This window comes from Furipterus horrens, unplaced genomic scaffold (assembly GCF_987537825.1).
Source record: "Furipterus horrens unplaced genomic scaffold, mFurHor1.1.pri manual_scaffold_3, whole genome shotgun sequence".
Lineage (NCBI taxonomy): Eukaryota > Metazoa > Chordata > Mammalia > Chiroptera > Furipteridae > Furipterus > Furipterus horrens.
The window spans coordinates 36,754,274-36,775,331 of NW_028327173.1; the positions used below are offsets into that span (position 1 = coordinate 36,754,274).

Genomic DNA, 21,058 nt, shown 5'->3' on the forward strand with positions numbered 1-21,058 from the left:
CCAGGTCTTCTGATCTCCTTAGTTCTACACAGCTCCTGATGTTTGCCTCAGGTTTCAAGGCTTTGAAATTGCCTGGATTTGGTGAAGTAATCTTTTATTCAGAAAATATTTGATAGTCTCTCTTTGGCCTTATGCACTTCAGGCAATTGACATTGAGGCTACAGACTTGGGTCAGCTGTTTTCCTCTCAAGGGAAGATTAGATATTCAGTATTTTTGAGGTCTTAAGGGTTTGTAGTCACTACGGAATGAATGTCAGAGCTGGCTAGTGATCTTCCTGTAGAATCAGGGGTTACCCAATTAGTTAAGGACAGAGCTGTGACTCTCCCAGTTCAGTGCTTTTTCCAGTGTGCTTCAGCTTCTGGCACTGCTTAGCCAATTTTGGGTCAGACTAAATGTACTTGGTACCTCAAATCCACAGGGCCATGATAGAGAGCTTGAACTAAGAGAAGGCTGTTTCCAGAATGGGATTCTGTACCTCAAGCCAGACAGCATGATTTTGTCTTTTGATACCTTCCTTTCCTCTTCTGTAAAATGGGAACAGTTTATTTAATCCTTCAGCTGCAGTCAACAGATTAGTGTGTGGTGGGGTTGTTTGTTTTGTGATGGATGAAGGATGATGCATCTTTGTTCAAATTGTATAATCTTTAAGTCAGAGTTGGAAGGAAACTTGGAGGTGAAGTGTGGTGCTGACAAGCAGCTTCCGGGGTCCACTGAGCATGGAAGACTCCCTACAGCCAGAGGCAGAACTTCCCACCTTAGGAAATGTTTAAGCTGAGAAGTGTTCAGTCAAGGGAATCGTGCTCTAAAGGGTTTTTCTGCACAGAAGAGGTAGCTGGATTCCATGGTTTCTGGTTTCTGCACACAAATTGCTTTAATAGCGGCTCAGGTGAGCTCGCAGGGCAGCTGTGAGGCGTTCATCATGTCAGACACCTGCAGGGTAAAGGTAACCGGTTGCTAACAACAACCGCCACCCATTTATTGCCTACAGCGCCAGGCACTGTCGTCGGCAGCCGTCCGTCTCGAGAGATGATGGTGTAGCTTCTTAAGAGTCTATCTGCACCGCCGAGAATGGTTGTGCAGTCCGACTCGGGAGTGACACGGTATCTGTCTCCTCCCGTGTTGAATCGACATCTTGCGATGACGCTGGAGTGTCCTCTCCAGTGAAGCTGAAGCTACAGAGCCTGGGCGGGGTGATATGGAGGGTCTGCTGTTGCCCATGCAGCAGACCCCCCCTCTCTTCGCAGCTGAAGGGTCCAAGGGAAAGACGGAGTCAATACAGCCAGGCACTGTACATACCACATTAACTCATTTCATATCTAGGATCGTGGGAAGTACTCTGAACTATCATGATCTCTATTTCTTAGATGAGGAAATAGAGGTTTAAAATTTTGTCCACGATGTCCCAGGGACAGAGCCTGGATCAAATTTATCAGATTCCAAAAGCTTTTTCCTGCTTTTCTTTTTTTTTTCAGTTCTAGTTCCTATCTTCCTCCAATAAAGGAGAAGGGAGTGGTTTCGGAGCTTTGTCTTCCGCCGCCCGGAGAGCAGAACCCAAAACTCGAAGGTGGCTGCCCGCCCGCATGGCAGTGGGCTGGACCCTTAGGGTGTTGAGCGCCGGGAGCCGGCCCCGGCTGTGGGCGGAGCCTTCCGTGGGCGGGGCCGGGGGGCGGAAGTGGCTCTGCGGCCCGACGCGAACTGGGCCGGAGTCTCTGACGCGGCGTTTCTGGGCGCTGAAGTGGCGGGGCTTCTCTCTGTGCAACAAAACTCCCCATCCCCCGCGCTCCGCCGCCGCAGCCTCCCCGGACGATGGTGGCCCGCCTGCTGCTGCTGCGCGCCTGGCCCCGGGGCCCTGCCGTCGGCGCGGGAGCCCCCCGTCGGCCCCTGAGCGCCGACTCCGGGCCGGGCCAGTACCTGCAGCGCAGCATCGTGCCCACTATGCACTACCAGGACAGCCTGCCCAGGTGAGCCCGGCCTGCGGGTCCCCGCCGCCCACTGCCCGCCCAGAATCGGCCCACTCTCACTCCAGTCACTCACGACTCTTCTACTGAACCTGTTTCTGCCCCCAGGCCCCCACCTGGGACGCTGCCACATACCCCAATATGGAAATCCTGTGACTTTCCAAATCGCTTGACACGGGAACTTAAGAAGGTGCAAGTTCTATTCTAGAACGCCCCATAGCTCGCTCACGTTCTCCCACCTGAACCCTTCTCAGACTCTCTCGCCAATAACCCAGCTTCCAACCAGGTACCCTAGGAGTTCCTCGCATTTTTCCCTGCAAAATAGCCAACCTACATATCTCTAACACCACTCGAATCCCTCCACAGGGATGTTCCCCGAAGTACTTTCGTGACTGCCCCACATTCCTGCCCAGAATATGGACAGGCCGATTCGTGAAACATAATAGTTATACTCCCTCAACTTCTCCCAACACCCGGTCTTCTTCATCACTGTTACTCAGAACCCTCAGCCCACTCCTCATGCCAACAATACTCTGCTCTTTTAGCACTCCATCAGTCCCCCAAGCACTCAAGTATTTATCTTACTGTCCCCCAAGTCCTCAGCATTCTAGGTACAGCCTTCACCCGAAAACCTTGCACCACTATCAAACCTCCCTCAGCATGCCCCCTAAAATACTCTCCCTAACCCACATAACCCCCTGCAACTTAAGCCCAGCTGCACAGAATTCTAGGCACACCCCCCAGAGATACCCCTCCCAAACTTCTTCAGATTAGATCCGAAACCCACCCAAATTCTCTCCCTTCTCACCCTAGGCTACCCTGCTTTCTAAAATGCCGCCTAGAATCTACTTCCCCTATGAAAACAGTCCCAATAAATCTTTCTCTTTGCTTTACCCTTTCCTTCACCCGGTATTTTCTTTAATTCAGTTTCCCATTTTCTCAGCCTTAAAACTCCCAGCCTTCATCTGAGCTGCCAAATCTCCTCCAATAATAGAAATTTCCCCAAATTCCTGCACCCTCTAAAATCAGACTTTACCTTCTCTACTCACCAGTTAGTTCCTGGTGCCATATTCTAAATTTGTCTCAAAGGTTCTTTGCTCTTTCTCTCCAAACTGCCATCAGGAATCTCCCAGTCCAGGGGCTGGAGGCCAGTGCTCCCCACCCCATGAATAGAACAAAGATTATATAACAGGCATCACCCCCAACTACTATGTTGCTGTTTTCTTCACATCCAGGAACCCCTGAACCCATTGTCATCACTAGCTCCTGCCCCCCAGAAAATCACCTAAGGTGATTCTTGTGAAATTACAGGGTGCAGACATCTAAAACAAATTAAAATGAGATTATGTAGCCCCAGTCTCATCATTTAAATTTGGCAAGAGGTAGGGGTAGAGGAGGAAAGAGTCTTTTGGCCTGTGGGATAAACCTGGGGCGTGTCTCCTCCTTCACAGCCTGTGTGTGACAGCCTGTATGTGGGGGAAAGGTGAGGAATGACAAAACCTGTCTGTATTTGCCAAGCCTAGCTGCAAATGGCCCTGGACTCTCCGACTCATCTAGACTTCACCCAGGTTTAACATCAGAGGGATTTTCTTGCATTTTAGAACTGGAAAGCTGGGAAGAATGAATATTCAAGATCATTTTCCCCAACCCACAGTACGAAAATCTGTAGGAATTTGAAGCTGTCACCAATGTGTAGCCTTAAACAAGGATCTTCTCCAGGCCTCCGTTACCTCAGCTATAAAGTGGGGTTTAGATGAAATGAAATTCCTTTTATCTCTGAGATTCTAGACTGGTAAAATGTGTTACTTTTGACACTCATTTAATGTTACACGGGATGAAAAGCCCTGGCTTTGAAGTCTGGTAGAACTGGTTTCAGAGTCTGGATCTTATACTCTGTAACTTAAGGCAATTCAGTCACTGTCTTTGAGCCACAGCTCTTATCTATAAGGTAGGAATGGAACACACACTTCATTGGGGTATTGTGGGAAAGAGTAAGGCAATGTGCCTAAAATGGGGAACTATCCTAATTAGTTGGCATGGGTGGTCCCTTTGTATTAGGTGGTCCAGCTGGATCCCCCTCCCTCTTCTTAGTCCTGTAACATCACTGCTGCCTATTGACCAAGTGGCCTAGGACTCACTTTTTTCTAGGAACCTTTATCATTTGCTTTTTTTTTAGATTTTTTTTTTTTTAGTTTAAAATAAACCATATAAAATTTACCATTTTAACCATTTTTAGGTGTATAATCCAGGTAGGCTTTTTTTAAAGGGCTGTGTTTATATATACTGAAAAGTTAATTTCAGAATATAAAACTGGAAGTTCTGAGAAGACAAAGGGTAGATCAGCCTGACCTAATCATTCAGATTATTAATTTGATAAATATTGATATGGATTTGGAGACCAATCAGTCATGGTGAGGAACTTACCATGTAGTGGGGAAGATCTGACAGGTAAACAGATAATTCAGATATAAGGTATAAGGGGAAAGCAGCATTTTGCGGTTAAGATCATGAGACAGGAATCACACAGATTTGATTTTTAATCCAGCTTCACTTCTAACTACCTGCATGACTATGAGCAAGCCATTTAACCTGAAAATTGGGATTGATAATATTATTTTTGTCTCAGGATTGCAAGAATTAAATACACTGATATAAAACACCTAGTACAAAGTCTGACACACTAAATAGATAAAAACTCTTCCTGCTAGAGCACAGCTAAAAAGCCTTTTGTATTTTTACACAATATAGTTATCATTGGGATAAAGCCATCCTAGATGTCAAGACAATCCATCTGAAGGGCATTCCTTTGGGGCCCAGAACATTACTGTTTTTACTCATTATCCTCCACACCTTGTTAACTCTGACCTCACCTTTGAATTCTAGAGAACCTGCCCATTATATCTGGAACACAAGTTACATAAAGCAGAGGGACCATGTAAACTAATGACTAATGTTCTGTAGCACACTAAAAATTATATTTTTTGCTGATCTGATTAAAAAAATAGGTATAATTTTTATTCACTCACACCAGATGGCTATTATGTTGGCTGTTATAATTTTTTAAATTTGACAGTCTAAGGGAAAAGAGGTCAGTGCCCCTGACTAAATAGTATCCCTGACTAAACAGTCAGGTATTGCATATTTTAAAAATTCCTGTGGCAAACTGATTGAAAATTGCTGATATAAAGTGATTAGTCAGACTAGGGTAGAGGACCCAGTCTTGAGAAAGTATGCACTTTTAGGGCAAGAGGACATAAAAGTGACTCAGAAAATGGTGTCAAAACCAACAGGGTGAGAGGAGAGAATTTCTAACGGTATCCTTCAAGGATATCAGATTGCAGTCTGATGGGGAAAAGAGATATAAATATATAAATTCCACTACATGCGACAGAGAAGAATGCAGGGTCCTGGGATGGGTAGTGGGTTAAAAGAAGGAGCACTCAACTAATTCATTTGACAGACATTTATTAAGTACCTGTTTTGTGCTGGCCTGTGTGCCAGTAGAGGTCAGAGAAGAGGTTTCAGAGGAAGATTAATGAGTGCTGAACTCCCCTCTCTCGTTACCATAATCATGAGAGCCAACTCTGCATTTCTTCTTAGCTCCACCTTCAGTGATATCATGTTTGTAGTTTAAAATTGGCCTGGTGGGAGATTTACAGAAATTGATAAATGCTGCAAATAAGGGCTTCACCTCCTACCCACCAGAGAGCTAGTTTACTAACCTACCATCCCTTGGAGGGAATGAGGATGCAGAGAAGGTGGTACAATTGACTTGGAGAGAAAAGAAACTTGTTTAATGTTGATGGCAGGTGGCAGGGATAAGGAGGGTGCTAGTCCTTGCTAGAAGTTGGGGAGTGCCTTTCTTTGAAGAGAAATTTGAAAGCCAGTATTATTTTCAGAATACAGTTCGTCTCCCGGTATCCGCAGGGGATTGGTTCCAGGACCCCTCACGAATACCAAAATCCACAGATACACAAGCCCTTTATATAAAATGGCATAGTATTTGCATATAACCTATACACATCCTCCCACACTTTAAATCAAAATCATTTCTACATTAGTTACAATACCTAATACAATGTACGTGATATGTTAATAGTTCTTATACTATTATCGTTTAGGGAATAATAACAAGAAAAAAAGTGCATATGTTTAGTTACAGATACAATCATCATAGGCCTAACTACATAGTACATGTCAGCAGTGTGACTTTTTTCCCCCAAAATATTTTTGTTCTGCGGTTGGTTGAATATATAGATGTGGAACCCACAGTCAGAGGGCTGACTGTAGTCAGATTTTAAGAGAGGTGAGGAGGTAGGCAAAGTACTGGAGAAGTTATAGAATATAACTTTCAGAACAGAATGGGCTCTAAAGGTATAGGAAGAGTTACATGGGGCCAAAGCGGGTGTTGCTGAGCAGATGGAAGGAAATAGTAGCAGATAGACTTTGTGCCTAAGGTGGAAGGTGTTGAAATAGGGAAGCAGGAAACTAGGAGGGAAATGGAAAGGAGATAGAATGAGCTATTTATAGATACTTGGATGTCTAAATACACATTCAGTGTTTTTGATGTTTACTGTATGTCAGATGTCATCCTAATTTAATATATATATAATTTCATTTAATTCTCAAAATAGCTCAGTGAGTTATTGTTTAACGAATGGAGAAAGGGGGACCAGAGAGGTGAGAAATTTGCCCAGGATCACATGGATAGTAAGTGGCAGAATCCAGGCTGCAAACCCAAATCCATCAGATTACAAAGGCTGTGAACGTAACCTCTCCATATAGTAGGTGTGTTAGAGAGAAACTTGTGCTAAGTGGAGTTGGGATTTAACAGCTAGGATTTCAGATCTCTCTGTGATGCAGTTCTTCTCTCCACTTCATAGATTAGAAATGGAGTCTGAGGAACATCAGTAATTTTCTACCTATAACCATATAACTAGAAATTACGTGGCAGAACTGGGACTCAGCCTAGGTCTGATTCTAAATCTCGTTCTCTTCCTACTATATCAGTAGTAGTTCTTACACTTTTAGACTTCACAGATCATTAAAATTATGGGGAAAAATAGTCATTAACATTATTTCTTACAAGAAAGGACCTTTAATGACTCTCATTCCCCACCAAAAAAAAAAGGGAGGGGGGCAATGTCTGCCTTAAGGACAGACTTCTAAATTGATTAAATTTAGCTCTGTGAAAAGCTCACAGTTCTGTTCCTGTTTTTTTTTTTTGTTTGTTTTTTTCCTCCTGTTGTGAACCTGTAACTTATTAATCGCAGGCATTGTCTTTCAAATATTAGACAATATGATGATGTGGACTGTATTGCTCTTTGGCATTTACATTGAGGGCATTTTATATAAGGCAAAAATACAGATGTGGTAAGTTTGGTATAGTCATGTTATTTTTAATTTTTTTTTTTATAGGAAGCAGGTGGTTTTTCTATCCAATGATAAAAATTTTTATACAGAATCTATACTATCTCAATGTGATTCCATTGAGAAAATTCAGTTTCTGTTTTATCAATAACTAAAATATAAATCATCACTCTGAAAACTGGCTTTACCACACTAACGTAAGTTCAGGGTAGCGTTAACATTCCAGAAGCTTTTTAATAAGCACTGTTTTTACAAAACTGCCATTACCTCTAATTTAGAATTTTGTTTTAAAAGAAGGTAAATTTCCATTGATGTTCCTACTGTGTTAAAACAAAGTCTTGGGAAAAAGTAAGTGGGCAACTTTGTAATTATGAAGTAGTTGAAGTAGTATTTGGGATTTACTGTGTACGTCTATGAACATAAGGGGATCTACAGTGGTAAAGTGCAGTGAATGGTTACTTAGTCCAGTCTCAGTTCATAATGGCTGTAAATAATTCAGATTTACTTTTTATATCATTTTTTGGATAAAAATGCATTGAAAATACACTGAAGAACCATAGTATATCCTATAGTAAGATTTTAAACTGCATTTTATGGATAACTTTCCACTTTTCCTAAATGGCTGCTACATTTAGATAATTTTAAAGTATCAGTGTTAATTTGAGTTGGCAGAGGTAACAACAAATTCTGGTTAAGTTTTGGTACTAAGGGATATATCTTTCAATAAAATTATTATTATTATTAAGGAAACAGGTTTTTATGAACAGGGTTCCAGTTTTGGAGGGGCTGAGAGCACTTCTGCTCAGGGCCCTTCTTTCCCACAAGACCCAAAACTTCTCTTGCTCTCCAAAAGACTGCAGGCCTAACCCATGCACAAGACCATTTCCTTATCCGTCCTTAAACCTGCCATGCAAACGGATCTCCATCCTCTCTGGAATGTGCACTCGTGGGTTTCAGAGTCACCATCTTCTTGCAGCAGCTGTCTCTTTCAGGACATGGTGTGCATTGCTCTCAGTCTCCATGTAGCAGTTCAGGAAATCATGTGCCATGCTGCACTGGATCATAGTGTCCCAGAGGCTGGAGCCCAGAGAGGCACACATCCCAGCGTGGGACCCTGCCTCCAGGAGTGGGTTTCCAACCATGCAGGGCCTAAACCCCTGGTGGGCCTGGCATCTGCCCGGTCTCACGAGCGCTCCTGTCTGTGCAGGCTGCAAAGGCCAGAGACCCAGAGTGTCCAAATGCCAAAAGCTTAGAGAGAGAGAGAGCTTGCATCAAGCTCCAAAGGGAGAGAGAGAGCCCTGAACCAAGCAAGAGAGCCTCAATAAAATTATTGACATGAAAAAGAAAGTACAGCTTATCATACTGTCCATGTGTTTTAATTTCAATGTGGGCCAGTAGCTTCATCACCATAGCTGGCAGAGAATGGTGAATAAATAAGCACATAGGAAGATCTGGTTCTTCCTCATAGGACTCCTGGTGGCTGGGCATGGCTTGATGGTCAACTCCATATTTGGCTGGCCTTTGGACAGACCTGTGTTTCACTTTTGTATGAATCGTTGTACAATGCACAAGAAAATTTAAAAATAGAACTCTTTTTTTTTTTCCCCCTTGGGGTAGAAAAATGCAGTTGTTCAAATAAGGGTGGAATTCAAATCAGAGCCAATACAGGTCTAGTACAGGTATTATAGTTGTGACCAGGAAACAGGAAGACTTTGGGTAACTTCTGCTTCTGCATTTTGAATCTATTAGTATACGAGGTCTGTCCAGAAACTATCCAGCCATGTAATATGAAAAATAGAGACATTTATTGAAGAAGATACAAGAAACATTGTACATAGGACAATGACGCCTCAGTCCCCTTCAAAGTAGGCACCTCGGGACCTCACACAGTTCTCCCAGCATCTCTTCTACTGTACAAAACACTGCAAAATCCTTTGTTGGAATCGCCCTCATCTGCCCCGTTGTATTTTCCTGAATTGCATAGATGGTCTGAAATCTCTTCCCTTTCAAAGGTGATTTTAGTTTTGGGAAAAGCCAGAACTCACAGGGCATCAAATCTGGTCTGTAGGGAGGCTGAGGCACCTGCGTCATTTGATGTTTTATTAAAAAACTTCACAAGACGTGATGCACGAATGGGCGTGTTGTCATGATGAAGCTGCCAATCACCAGTTGCCCACAACTGTGGCCATTTTTTTCATATTGTGTCTCTCAACTGATGAAGTAGATTGAGGTAGTACTCCTTATTAATTGTTTGGCCTGGGACGCCATACACCTTCCCAATAAAAAAATACAGTTAACGTAGTCTTGACCTTGCTGTGACTGCCACGCCTTCTTTGGGTGTGGAGAACCAGGTGACTTCCATTGGAATGACTAGGCCTTCATTTCCAGATCATAGACGTAGACCCACAATTCATTTCTGGTTATGACCTTCTTGAGGAAATCTGGTTCATTAGAGGTTTGAATGATGTCATTAGCAACTGCACCAGGCTGTTCCTTCTGCTCTGGTAGTAGCAACTGTGGAACGAATTTTGCCACGATATGTTTCATGGCAAGATCCTGTGTCAGACACAGTTTTTGAAGTCCCCAGATTAGCTCCTAGTTCTTGGACTGTCAGTCACTGATCTTTATTGATTGCAGTCCATACACATTCAACATTCTCAGGTGTTCTGCTTGTTACAGGCCTTCAACAATGTGAATCACAGCAGATTCTCGACCATCTTTGAAGTGTTTGTGCCACACTTTTATTTGCGATGCATTCATTACATTGCCCCCGAAAGCCTTCTGAATCTCCTGAATAGTTTCTGCAGAGGAATGTTCAGCTTAATACAAAATTTGATGTAGATTTGTTGCTCTGCTCATTCAGTCATTTTGATGTGATGGCCTCATAGTACACATGCTCACTCAATGATGTCTCAGTGGTAAAGAAACTGAAACTCAGATCAAGTAACTAAACTACTATAGTGAAGTCATCATTGTTCATGCATGCGCATTCCAGTCCACTCTTCTTGGCTGCCAGGTTACGTTGATGTCACGCAACCCATTCTCGTTAAATTTGCAATGGCTGGACTTTTTTCTGGATAGACCTTGTATATACTAATTTAGCTTATGAAATTCACCATTAATACATTAAAAATTAATTTACTTAAAAATATAGTTACCGTTGATATTTATATTAGTAAACTCATCAATTCTTATTTGTCTGTGGCTTCCCCTTGTTGATTTTTTTTTTTTTTGGAAGGAAATTATCCAGCAAATAGTTTATTAGTTTAGGTTGTGAAGCTATTGACCTGTTTCACATATTGTCACCCTTACATCTACCTTACTTTCTCCTCAGGCTGCCTATTCCCAAACTTGAAGACACCATCAGGAGATACCTCAGTGCACAGAAGCCTCTCTTGGATGATGGGCAGTTCAGGTAAATACTGAGAACCCTGAATGACCATAGTTGGGTGGTTCAAGAGAAGCTGACAAGTAATGATAATGAGCTTCAGGAAGTACCTGCAGTTTGGGTCTCCAGGATCCTGGGACCTACTCTATATTTGTAAATTCAGGAAATAGATTTTTTACTCATGAAGGGCTGACCAAGTCTCTAACCAGACTCAACCAGTGATGGCTTATAAGCCAGAATGCCAGACTTGTACTGTGTCTTGGCAGGCGTACGTAACCTGGGAGGCTTGCTGGCACTGGTCATTTGCAGAAGTTATGTGCTACTGGTAGGAGATCCATTGAGGAGAGCACATGGCAGACCAGAAGTGTGCTTGGTGAGCATGTGTACTGGGTTGGATAGTGTGCTCCCAAAGTTCATGCTCTTTTCAGAACCCCAGTACATAACCTTATTTAGAAGTAAGGTTGTTACAGGTGTAATTAGTTAAGATGAGATCATACCAGAATAGGGCGGGTCCTTAATCCAACGTGACTGGTGTCCTTATAAGAAGAGGAGAAATAGAGACAGCCATGTGATGATGGAGGCAGAGATTGGGGTATGTCAGTAAACCAAGGAATGCCAAGGATATCTGGTAAATAACAGAAGCTAAGAGAAAGGCATGAACAGATTCTCCTCTAGGGTCTTCAGAGAGAATATGATACTGTCAATACCTTGATTTTGTACTTCTAGCCTCCAGAACTACGAGAGAATAAATTCCTGTTGTTTTAATATATCCAGTTTGTGGTACTTCGTTATGGTAGTCCTAGGAAACTAATACAGCATGGAATTGGAAAATAATACTGTGTATTGTCAAAAAGTGGATTGCATTAAGCTCTTACATGCTAATGTAGTACTCTTTTTTTCTGTGATGGGAATTTTTCGTGCACATAACTGGCATTGTCATTAAAACCACAGAATCCTTCACTGGACAGTGATGGAAAAACATAGATGAACTGCTCATAATCTAGTCCTCTACTTTTAAGTATTCCTTATTAGTCACTTGAAGCTTCTCTTGATAGTTTAACAGCTATCAGTTATTAAATATTATGTTTCAAACTACCCTAAATCCTTAGCTTTATATTTTTTTCATCTTATAAGGCAGTATATAATCTCTTTTACACATGGAGAAACTGAAACTCAGTCAAGTAACTTTTCTAAGTTACCGCAGTTTGAAAGTGACAGAGCTAGAATTCAAAGTTAGCTGTCTTGGACCCCAAAGCTTATATCCTTTTCTCTATGCCAACCTGCCTGCCTCCTAGATTACAGATAGTTTTATGAGATGTTGATTGATTTTCCCAATCATTTAAAAAAGGTATGCTAGCCTTGGCCTGTGTAGCTCAGCTGGTTGGAGTGCCTTCCTCCAAATGAGAGGTGGCTGATATCCACCCCCGCCTTCTCTCTCCCCCTCCCTCCCTCCTTCTTTTCCTCCCTCTCTGCCTCTGATTCCTTCTCTAAAATCAATAAGCATGTCCTCAGATGAGGATTAAAAAAAAGATATTCTGGATTTTTCATTTTGGATTTACTCTTGTTCTTCTGATCAGAGTATTATCTGACTGATCTCAGTCCTAGGTTCTTGGGATATACTATTAGGGACTCAAAGCTCCGTGTATGATTTTTTGGCCATGAATCTAAAAATCATATATTTTCTGCCATTATTTGATTCTATCTTTTCCTGAACATTTCAGGAAAACAGAAGCATTTTGCAAGAGTTTTGAAAATGGGATTGGAAAAGAACTGCATGAGCAGCTGGTTGCTCAGGACAAGCAGAATAAACATACGAGCTACATTTCAGGTAGGTAGGCCGGGCTGTGGGCATAATTTTTCCCAGAGCCTTCCGTAATTGAAAGCAGGGCGGCTCTCTCCTGTTTTGGTCTCAAAAATATCTTGGGTGGGACAGCACTGAAGTAATGTGTCATTCTCTCTTCCTCAGGTAGACAATGGCTTGCTTCCGCTGTAGGTAGGGACAAGACAGAACTTAATCACTGGCTCTGTCTGAAAAGGATGTAGGATTAAGTCCCTATGTATATCATTCTAGATCCTTCATGGTCTGGCCTAACTACCCTCTCCAGCCTTTTCTCTTCCCATTCTCTCTGACACACTTCATGCTGCAACAAAACTGAACATCTTGTTCCCTCAACCCACTAATTCTTCTGTGTCTTTAGCTATGTTGCTTCCACTGCCATTTTTTTACTTAGAAAATTCTTCCTTTAAGACTTAGGTAGGGTGACTGCCTGAGTTGGGGGTTGTGAGGGTGGGTGAAATGGGTGAAGGGTGTCAAAAGGTACAAACTCCCAGTTATAAAATAAGTAAGTCATGGGATGTAAGGTACAACATGGTCACTATAGTTAATAATAACTGGATTGTAAAGTTGCTAAGAGTGTAGATCTTAAAAATCCTCATCATAAGAAAAATAAGTTTTGTAACTGTATGCTAACGGATGTTAACTAGACTTATTGTGATCATTTCACAGTATCACAGTAAATACAATATGGAATCATATTGTACACCTGCAACTAGTATAATGTTTTATGCCAATTATATGATTAATGAAAACAAAAAAAAAACAAAAGAAAAAAACCCAGGTAGGATGATTTTTTGTATGAAACCTTTATGTCTTTCTCCCTCTCTATTCAGAGTTGGTTGCTTCCACCTCTGTTTCCACAACACTTCGTTTAATTTAGTTTATATTTTTTCTAAGGTTATACATACACATAGTTATATACACACATAGTTTAAAGAATCAAATAGCCCTGGCTCAGTGGATTGAGCGTCAGCCTGAGAACTGAAAGGTCGGTCGGTGGTTCAATTCCCAGTCAGGGCACATGCCTGGTTTGCAGGTCAGGTCCCCGGTTCGGGGTGTGCAAGAGGCAACCACACATTGATGTTTCTTTCCATTTCTGTCTCCCTCCCTTTTCCTCTCTCTAAAAATAAATTTAAAAAATCTTAAAAAAAAAAATCAAGTAGTTCTCTCAGGCTTGTTAGGAAAAACAGCAGTTTCCTGACTCTCCCCTAATTTCCCACTTCTTACTTTCAGCTGCTATCTGATTCCTTTGATATGTAACTTCATTCTCTAAATTATGTACCCATATTACTTCATTTTAACTTCTTTTGTTTTAGGCATTATGTATTGACATCTCACTGTGGAAGATTAGAATTTAGCAGTCCTTATATACCCACCTCATTTATGAGTGTACATGCCCATTTCCTATCCCCTCATTTCCACAGTATAATTATTTGTAACTTTGGTTGGCTTAGTATTTAGCATTTACACTATCATGATCATGTAAATGCTATTGTCAGCCAAGTTGTGTAGCACATTGGGATTGTGTTTTTCTTTCCCATATGAACTTTTTGTTTTTTTTTTTCCCCTGAAGTTAGTGGTTATTTTATACTTTTTTATGTTTAGCTTTCTATATCTTGAATAGTTTATCTGGGAATCTTTTTCTTTTTTACGTTTTCATCTTTTTTTGTAGTCTGTAGTTGCTTTTTCCTGTTTGCCCTCTTTTTCCAGACACCTTATAATCCTTTTCTGTTGTCTTGGATATGAATAAGATATTAAAAAGCAGTTGGAAGCTTTGTGGATGAGGGGTTGTCAGTCACAGCTTCACCGTAAAGTGATCTGGCTCAGCCAGTTCCTTGGGTGTCCCTAATGTTAGTGTCTATGGCTTAGGCTCCCAGGGAAGGCTTTTCCAGAAAACTGCCAAAAGTTATTTTCCTGGTCACCAGTGCTGTAGAAGTGGGATAAGGCTTGAGATCTCATCTGAGATTTAAGTCCTACAATTTTACTTTCTCCAGAGAGTAAAACTTAAGTCTTCTACTGGAGCGGGGAAAGTATCTGGGAGGTAGGAGTGAGGGTCTAATTAAATAACTTTTCAACCAGATGTGTTTAGGCTGCCAATTTCTGCTTTGTAAATCATATTATTTCTTGGCTTTCTCCACTCTCGGCTTAGGGTTGGCTTTCTTGAGTCTGCTTTAGTCATTACCAACTTGCCTAAATGCTTTTCAACTTCTAATATTTGCTCTTTTCTCTTCTTTCATTCTCTTTCCTTATTGGTTTATGTCTCTTTAAAATTATTTTACTGAAGGGATCAGAGGCATGAATTCATGTCTTTTCCATCAAATATATTTTGCGCCCCCCCCCCTTAGTATGTCTTTTCTCCAACCATTTTAGTGCATTGCATTATGTTTTAATTTTGTTTGTCTTCTGCACCATCGTTCTTCCAAATCAAAGTCCATGTCCTGTTCTTCTCTATACACTGTGGACCAGGGCCTGATTCTTAGCACTGATTCTCAAGGAATGAAATGGAATAAATGGACTGGCAAATGAATAATAGATTTGTATTTTTTTTTAAATTTTATTTATTTATTTTTAGGAGGGAAGAAGGGGGCAGAGAGTGAGAGAAACATCAATGTGTAAGAGAAACATTGCTCAGTTACTTCTTGGATGTCCTCAGCCGTGCACTTCAACCCAGGCATGTGCCCTGACTGGGAATCAAACTGGCGACCTTGCAGTTCACAGGCTGGTGCTCAATCCATTGAGCCACACCAGCCAGGGCAAATTTGTTTTTATTAATCCTTTCCCTAGTACTTTCCATGTGAAAATTATTTACTCCAATGGAAAATGGTGTTTAATAGTAGAGTTCATTCATGTTTTCTAATGTTGGCAGGGACTTCCCTTAAAGACACATTTTCTGATAAAATGCAGTAGTCCGTCTCTATATCGTGGTTCACTTATTGCGGCCTCACTATATGACGGGATTTTTAAAAATATTATATTTAATTATCGTGGATTTTTCGCTATAACGTGAGATTTTGCGGTACTGTATATGTATGTTGTTAAAGTCATGTAGGTTTAAGAGTGTAGAATAAATATAAGGTTCCTACTTCACGGGGGCATCTAGAATGTAATACCCGCGATAAGTGAGGGAATACTGTACTGTTTCTGGTATTTTTACAAGCAAAACATCCACCGGAATGCAGAGAGCTAGTTAGAGTGGTCCACACACACACTCATAATTATTTCTAATTGCTTTTTGAGCATTTCCTAAAAGAGGTAGTGCACGAATGTACATGGTGCACAGGATAATGGTGAAGACTTTTCCCCCATATCTGGGAGATGGTCAAGTGTGGATGTTGTCCCCGAAGGGAGACAAAGCAAGGGAAAACTAAGGAGATGGGATGGGAATTAACTGTTCTCTTCTAGAATGAATGCAAGTGAGGGGTTATTGTATTTTATTCTTTTAAGAGTCACGAAAGAAAACAGAATGAGGAAGAAAATGCAATTAACAAACATTAGAGAAATGCAAATCAAAACCACAGTGATGGTTACCTACCAGATTGGCTCCAGTCAAAAAGACAAACAATAACAAATGTTGCCAAGAATGTGGAGAAACTGGAACCCTCATTCACTGCTGGTGGTAATGGTGCAGCCACTTTGGAAGATACCCTAGCAGTTCCTCAGAAAGTTAAACATAGACCTACTACATGACCTATCAGTTCCACTCCTAGCTATTAATATATCCCCAAAAGAATTGGGAACATATATCCGCACAGAATTTGTACGTACCAGCATCATTTGTAATAACCAAAAAATCTAACAACCCAAATATCCATCAACTGATGAATGGATAAACAAAATGTGCTATATTTATATAGTGGAACATTATTCAGCAATGAAAAGAAATGAAGAACTGATACATACTACAACATGGATGAAACTCAAAAACATTATTATGTGATAGAAGCCAGATGTAAAATACCACATAGTATATGATCCTGTTTATATAACATGAATTATTGCAGAGCAAAAAAATAATCAGGAAATTCTTCCCACTGGAGGTTGTCATCTCTTGCATATACTTTTTTTTCCCTAAATTTTATTTTAGGGACTGCACTAACTTTTTATGTTGTTCTTTTTATGTTTTATGTTGTTATATTTTAGGCCCCTGGTTTGATATGTACTTAGCTGCTCGAGACTCCATTGTCCTGAATTTTAATCCATTTGTGGCGTTCAACCCTGACCCAAAGCCTGAGTATAATGACCAGCTCACCCGAGCGACCAACATGACTGTTTCTGCCGTCCGATTTATGAAGACACTCCGGGCTGGCCTTCTGGAGCCAGAAGTGTTTCACTTGAACCCTGCCAAAAGTGACACAGATACCTTCAAGAGTCTCATACGCTTTGTGCCTTCCTCTCTGTCTTGGTATGGTGCCTACTTGGTCAATGCATATCCACTGGATATGTCCCAGTATTTTCGGCTTTTCAATTCAACTCGTTTACCCAGACCCAGTCGGGATGAACTTGTCACTGATGACAAGGCCAGACACCTCCTGGTCCTAAGAAAAGGAAATTTCTATGTCTTTGATGTCCTGGATCAAGATGGGAACATCGTGAGTGCCTCTGAAATCCAGGCTCATCTGAAGTACATTCTCTCAGACAATAGTCCTGCCCCTGAGTTTCCACTGGCATATCTGACCAGTGAGAACCGAGATGTCTGGGCAGAGCTCAGGCAGAAGCTGGTGAGTGGTGGCAACGAGGAGACCCTGAGGAAAGTGGACTCTGCTGTGTTCTGTCTCTGCCTAGATGACTTCCCCATTAAGGACCTTGTCCACTTGTCCCACAACATGCTGCACGGCGATGGCACAAACCGCTGGTTTGATAAATCCTTTAACCTCATTATAGCCAAGGATGGCACTGCCGCTGTCCACTTTGAGCATGCTTGGGGTGATGGTGTAGCAGTGCTCAGGTTTTTAAACGAAGTGTTTAAAGACAGCATTCAGGCCCCTGCCATCACTCCACAGAGCCAGCCGGCCAGCACGGACTCTTCTATTGCTGTGCAGAAACTCAACTTCAAGCTGAACGATGCCTTAAAGGCTGGCATCAGTGCTGCTAAGGAAAAGTTTGATTCCACCATGAAAACCCTCACCATTGACTGCATCCAGTTTCAGAGAGGAGGCAAAGAATTCTTGAAGAAGCAGAAGCTAAGCCCTGACTCAGTGGCCCAGCTGGCCTTTCAGATGGCCTTTCTGCGGCAGTACGGCAAGACAGTGGCCACCTATGAGTCCTGCAGCACTGCAGCATTCAAGCACGGTCGCACTGAGACCATCCGCCCCGCCTCCATCTTCACAAAGCGGTGCTCTGAGGCCTTTGTCAGGGAGCCCTCCAAGCACAGCATTGGAGAGCTTCAGCAGATGATGACTGAGTGCTCCAAATACCACGGCCAGCTGACCAAAGAAGCGGCCATGGGTGAGACGGGGTGGGGAGCCTGCCCAGGGCTCTTGTTGCCCTCAGCACTGGGGTAGGCCTCAGTAATGGTCTACCCCACGTCTGGTTTCCACTGCTGTACTAGGTTTAAGACATCTGCCAGCTCCCAGATGATTTTTTTTTCTACCCTAAGAGTCTGAACAGCCAGGGGAGACGCTAGGGATCAAAATGTTCTCTCTTTCTTAGCAGGGATGAGGAAATGCATCTAACTGTCCTCATTGAAGGTCACTTCCAGCTGTGACACATGGTTCTCTTTCTATTATTTGTTGGCTATTAGACTCAGTTTTGACAATTTAGGATTTCTAATCCTGCAGCCCCTCTTACTTCATTTCAGATGTAGTGTGTTGACTCCCTGTAAATAGGTCATCTCAGAAGCTTATCCCAAATCTAAGTGTCATCCTTCTTTGCCTCTTTGTGCCAAAATCTGAGACCTGGAAAGGACCTGGAGGATCACATAGTCCAATCCTTTCATGTAGCCAAATGTCCTGGAACTAAAAGAGACCTCCAAGACATTCCGGTCTCCCTCCCCATTTTATGTCAGCAGCGGAGGCCACCAGCACAGGGTTACATAGAAAATTAGCAGTAAAGATGAAATCAGAACCCTTTCCAATTTGTCCCACTGACTTATCTTTTATACTTGACTTGAACTTTGGGTTTTATCTTTTTTGTTTGTTTGTTTATTTTTTAGAGAAGGGGAAAGGAGAAAGAGAGAGAGAGAAACATCACTGTGTGGTTGCCTCTCACTTGTGCCCCCAACTGGGGACCTGACGTGCAACCTAGTCATGTGCCCTGACTGGGAATCAAACCAGCAACACTTGGCTTGCAGGCCGACGCTCAATCCACTGAGCCACAGCAGCCAGGGCTCGGGTTTTATCTTAGGTTTTGACTCTGGAGCTCTCTTCATGTACTTTTCTTGACTGTTTGACTAACTTCATTTAGTTTCAGATTTTTAAAATCATTTTAGGCTCATTTTTAACTCAGCTGTTGACAGCTTTTTCTTAAGGAAATATTCTAGAATGAACTGTTTCAGAGGTTAGTGAACTGGAGGTGTGTATGCAGAGGTAGACAGACCCTTCTTCCACTCTCAAGGATGTTGTGAAGGGGACTCCTACATGGGTGGAGGCTTTACTAAGGTTCCTTTTGGTCCAGTGATACTGAGACTCTGGTTTTTTGTTTTGTCTCTGACAGGCCAGGGCTTTGACCGACACTTATTTGCTCTGCGGTACCTGGCAGCAGCCAAAGGGATTGCCCTGCCCGAGCTGTATCTGGATCCTGCGTATGGGCAGATAAACCACAACATCCTGTCCACAAGCACGCTGAGCAGCCCAGCAGTGAACATTGGTGGCTTTGCCCCCGTGGTCCCTGATGGCTTTGGTGTTGGGTATGCTGTCCATGATAACTGGATAGGCTGCAATGTCTCCTCCTACCCAGACCGCAATGCCCGGGAGTTTCTCCAATGTGTGCACAAGGCCTTAGAAGACATGTTTGATGCCATGGAAGGTAAACCCATCAAAACTTAGCTTCTGGGCGGGTGAAAAGCCTCCATCACTTCATCAACATGAAAATTAAGGCCTGTGTAGCCAATAGGTGCTATTTTGTGACTAATGGAACTAGTCATGAGGTGCCTGCGCAGCTAGTGCTGTAAAGCCTGAGTTTTAAAGACACGTGGTTTTAAAGCTTAATGTGTAATTTCCAAGTGGAATTTGATCACGATTAAAAATAATGTGAGATTCAATTTTAAGGGCATTTGATCAGGAAGTAGGATTTGGAAAAATGACTCAGGTCTATTTATTGTTGAAGCACAAATATAATTTATTTGTTGTTCGGAGATGGTTCCTTTGAATTTTTTTTTAACCTAACTTTCCAATCTCTGTAAAGAACTTCCCAGCAGTAAATCCAATAAAGTGAGGTAAGTTCCCATTGGCTCCTGGCTCTTCTGGTGATGGTGGGAAACACTGTTTCATCCTCCCTATAAACTTGCCTTTCTCCTGGAACATCCTCTCTTTAAAAACCCCCTTTATTTTTCTAAGTGAATTGCTGATGCTTGATTCTGATATTCCTGCAGTAGCAAGTTATTCCCATGGACTTAGGGATTTCTATCTTACTGTTCTTCCAGTCAAATCAAGATTTTAATTGGTGTGTATTTCTTTTAACCAGTTGAATCTTATGTGCTAATTAGGGGCTAATGTAGAAGCAATCACTCTGTATATTTTGCACTCAAAACTTCTCCATTGAGTGACGTGAACAAAAAATTTTAACAATTTACTGTTAGAACACTGCTGTAACATGCAAGGAAGGGCGTTCTGTTATTTTTTTGAAAAGGAAAGGTGTTTTTGTTTAATTTTATCTGCATTCCCAATGGCTTGCCCAGCATTACCTGACAGCTGGGATATGAATTGTAGCATGAGCCAATTGCCAGGAATTTCCAACGCACTATCTCATTTAATCCTCCTTACAGTTTGTGTAAACGTGCCTGCACGTCTTCTGAGCTGACTCAGTAATTATTTAATGAACACCCAGCAGGTACCAGGTCCTCTGTATTCTGTGGTTTGATCAGAGATGTGAGATGACTACCAGTACACACAGAAACATAATGTTGCTCTCACTCATGAACCATGATCAGGAGTACCTGAATTTCTGGTGGCCTTGTTCCACCATGTCCCCACTTTATGACCACAGACAAGTTATTCTGCCTCTCTAGTCTGTGAGTTCTGTAAAATGAGGGTAATTCCTGTAATATGGGGATGTAATGAAGTTTGGCTGTAGCAATATAGGTAAAGCATGTTCACCCACTCTCATCTTGCACTGTCCCCACTTCCAGTAGCTATAACTTTACTACCAGACAGGAGATTGCTGTCCTCAAGTGGCGGGGCAGGGAACTAAATTTCCTGGTGATGAGGGGCAGGGCTCAGAAGACATGCCACCACCATTTTGACTAATCTCATTGAGGAACAATGTCAGAGCTAAATTGCGCTCATTTTATGTGGAGAAAATGGGGTCCTGAGAGGAAAAGTACTTGCCCAGGGGTTTATAGTAAGTCA

The 21,058-nt window shown here is 42.1% G+C and overlaps 1 protein-coding gene across 2 annotated transcripts; it reads left to right on the forward strand.

Moving 5' to 3' along the window:
- Positions 1 to 1,670: 1,670 nt before the first annotated feature.
- CPT2 (carnitine palmitoyltransferase 2) lies at positions 1,671 to 19,940 on the forward strand. 2 transcript variants are annotated; one of them, XM_090269488.1, is made up of 5 exons: positions 1,671 to 1,962; positions 10,664 to 10,744; positions 12,439 to 12,545; positions 16,695 to 17,999; positions 19,206 to 19,940. In XM_090269488.1, exons 1-5 carry the CDS (start codon positions 1,808 to 1,810, stop codon positions 19,535 to 19,537), a joined length of 1,980 nt encoding a protein of 659 aa, XP_090125614.1. In that variant the 5' UTR covers positions 1,671 to 1,807; the 3' UTR covers positions 19,538 to 19,940. The 2 variants fall into 2 exon arrangements, with proteins under 2 accessions (XP_090125614.1, XP_090125615.1); XM_090269489.1 differs by lacking the exons at positions 1,671 to 1,962; positions 12,439 to 12,545 and having other exon boundaries at positions 10,670 to 10,744.
- Positions 19,941 to 21,058: the final 1,118 nt, after the last annotated feature.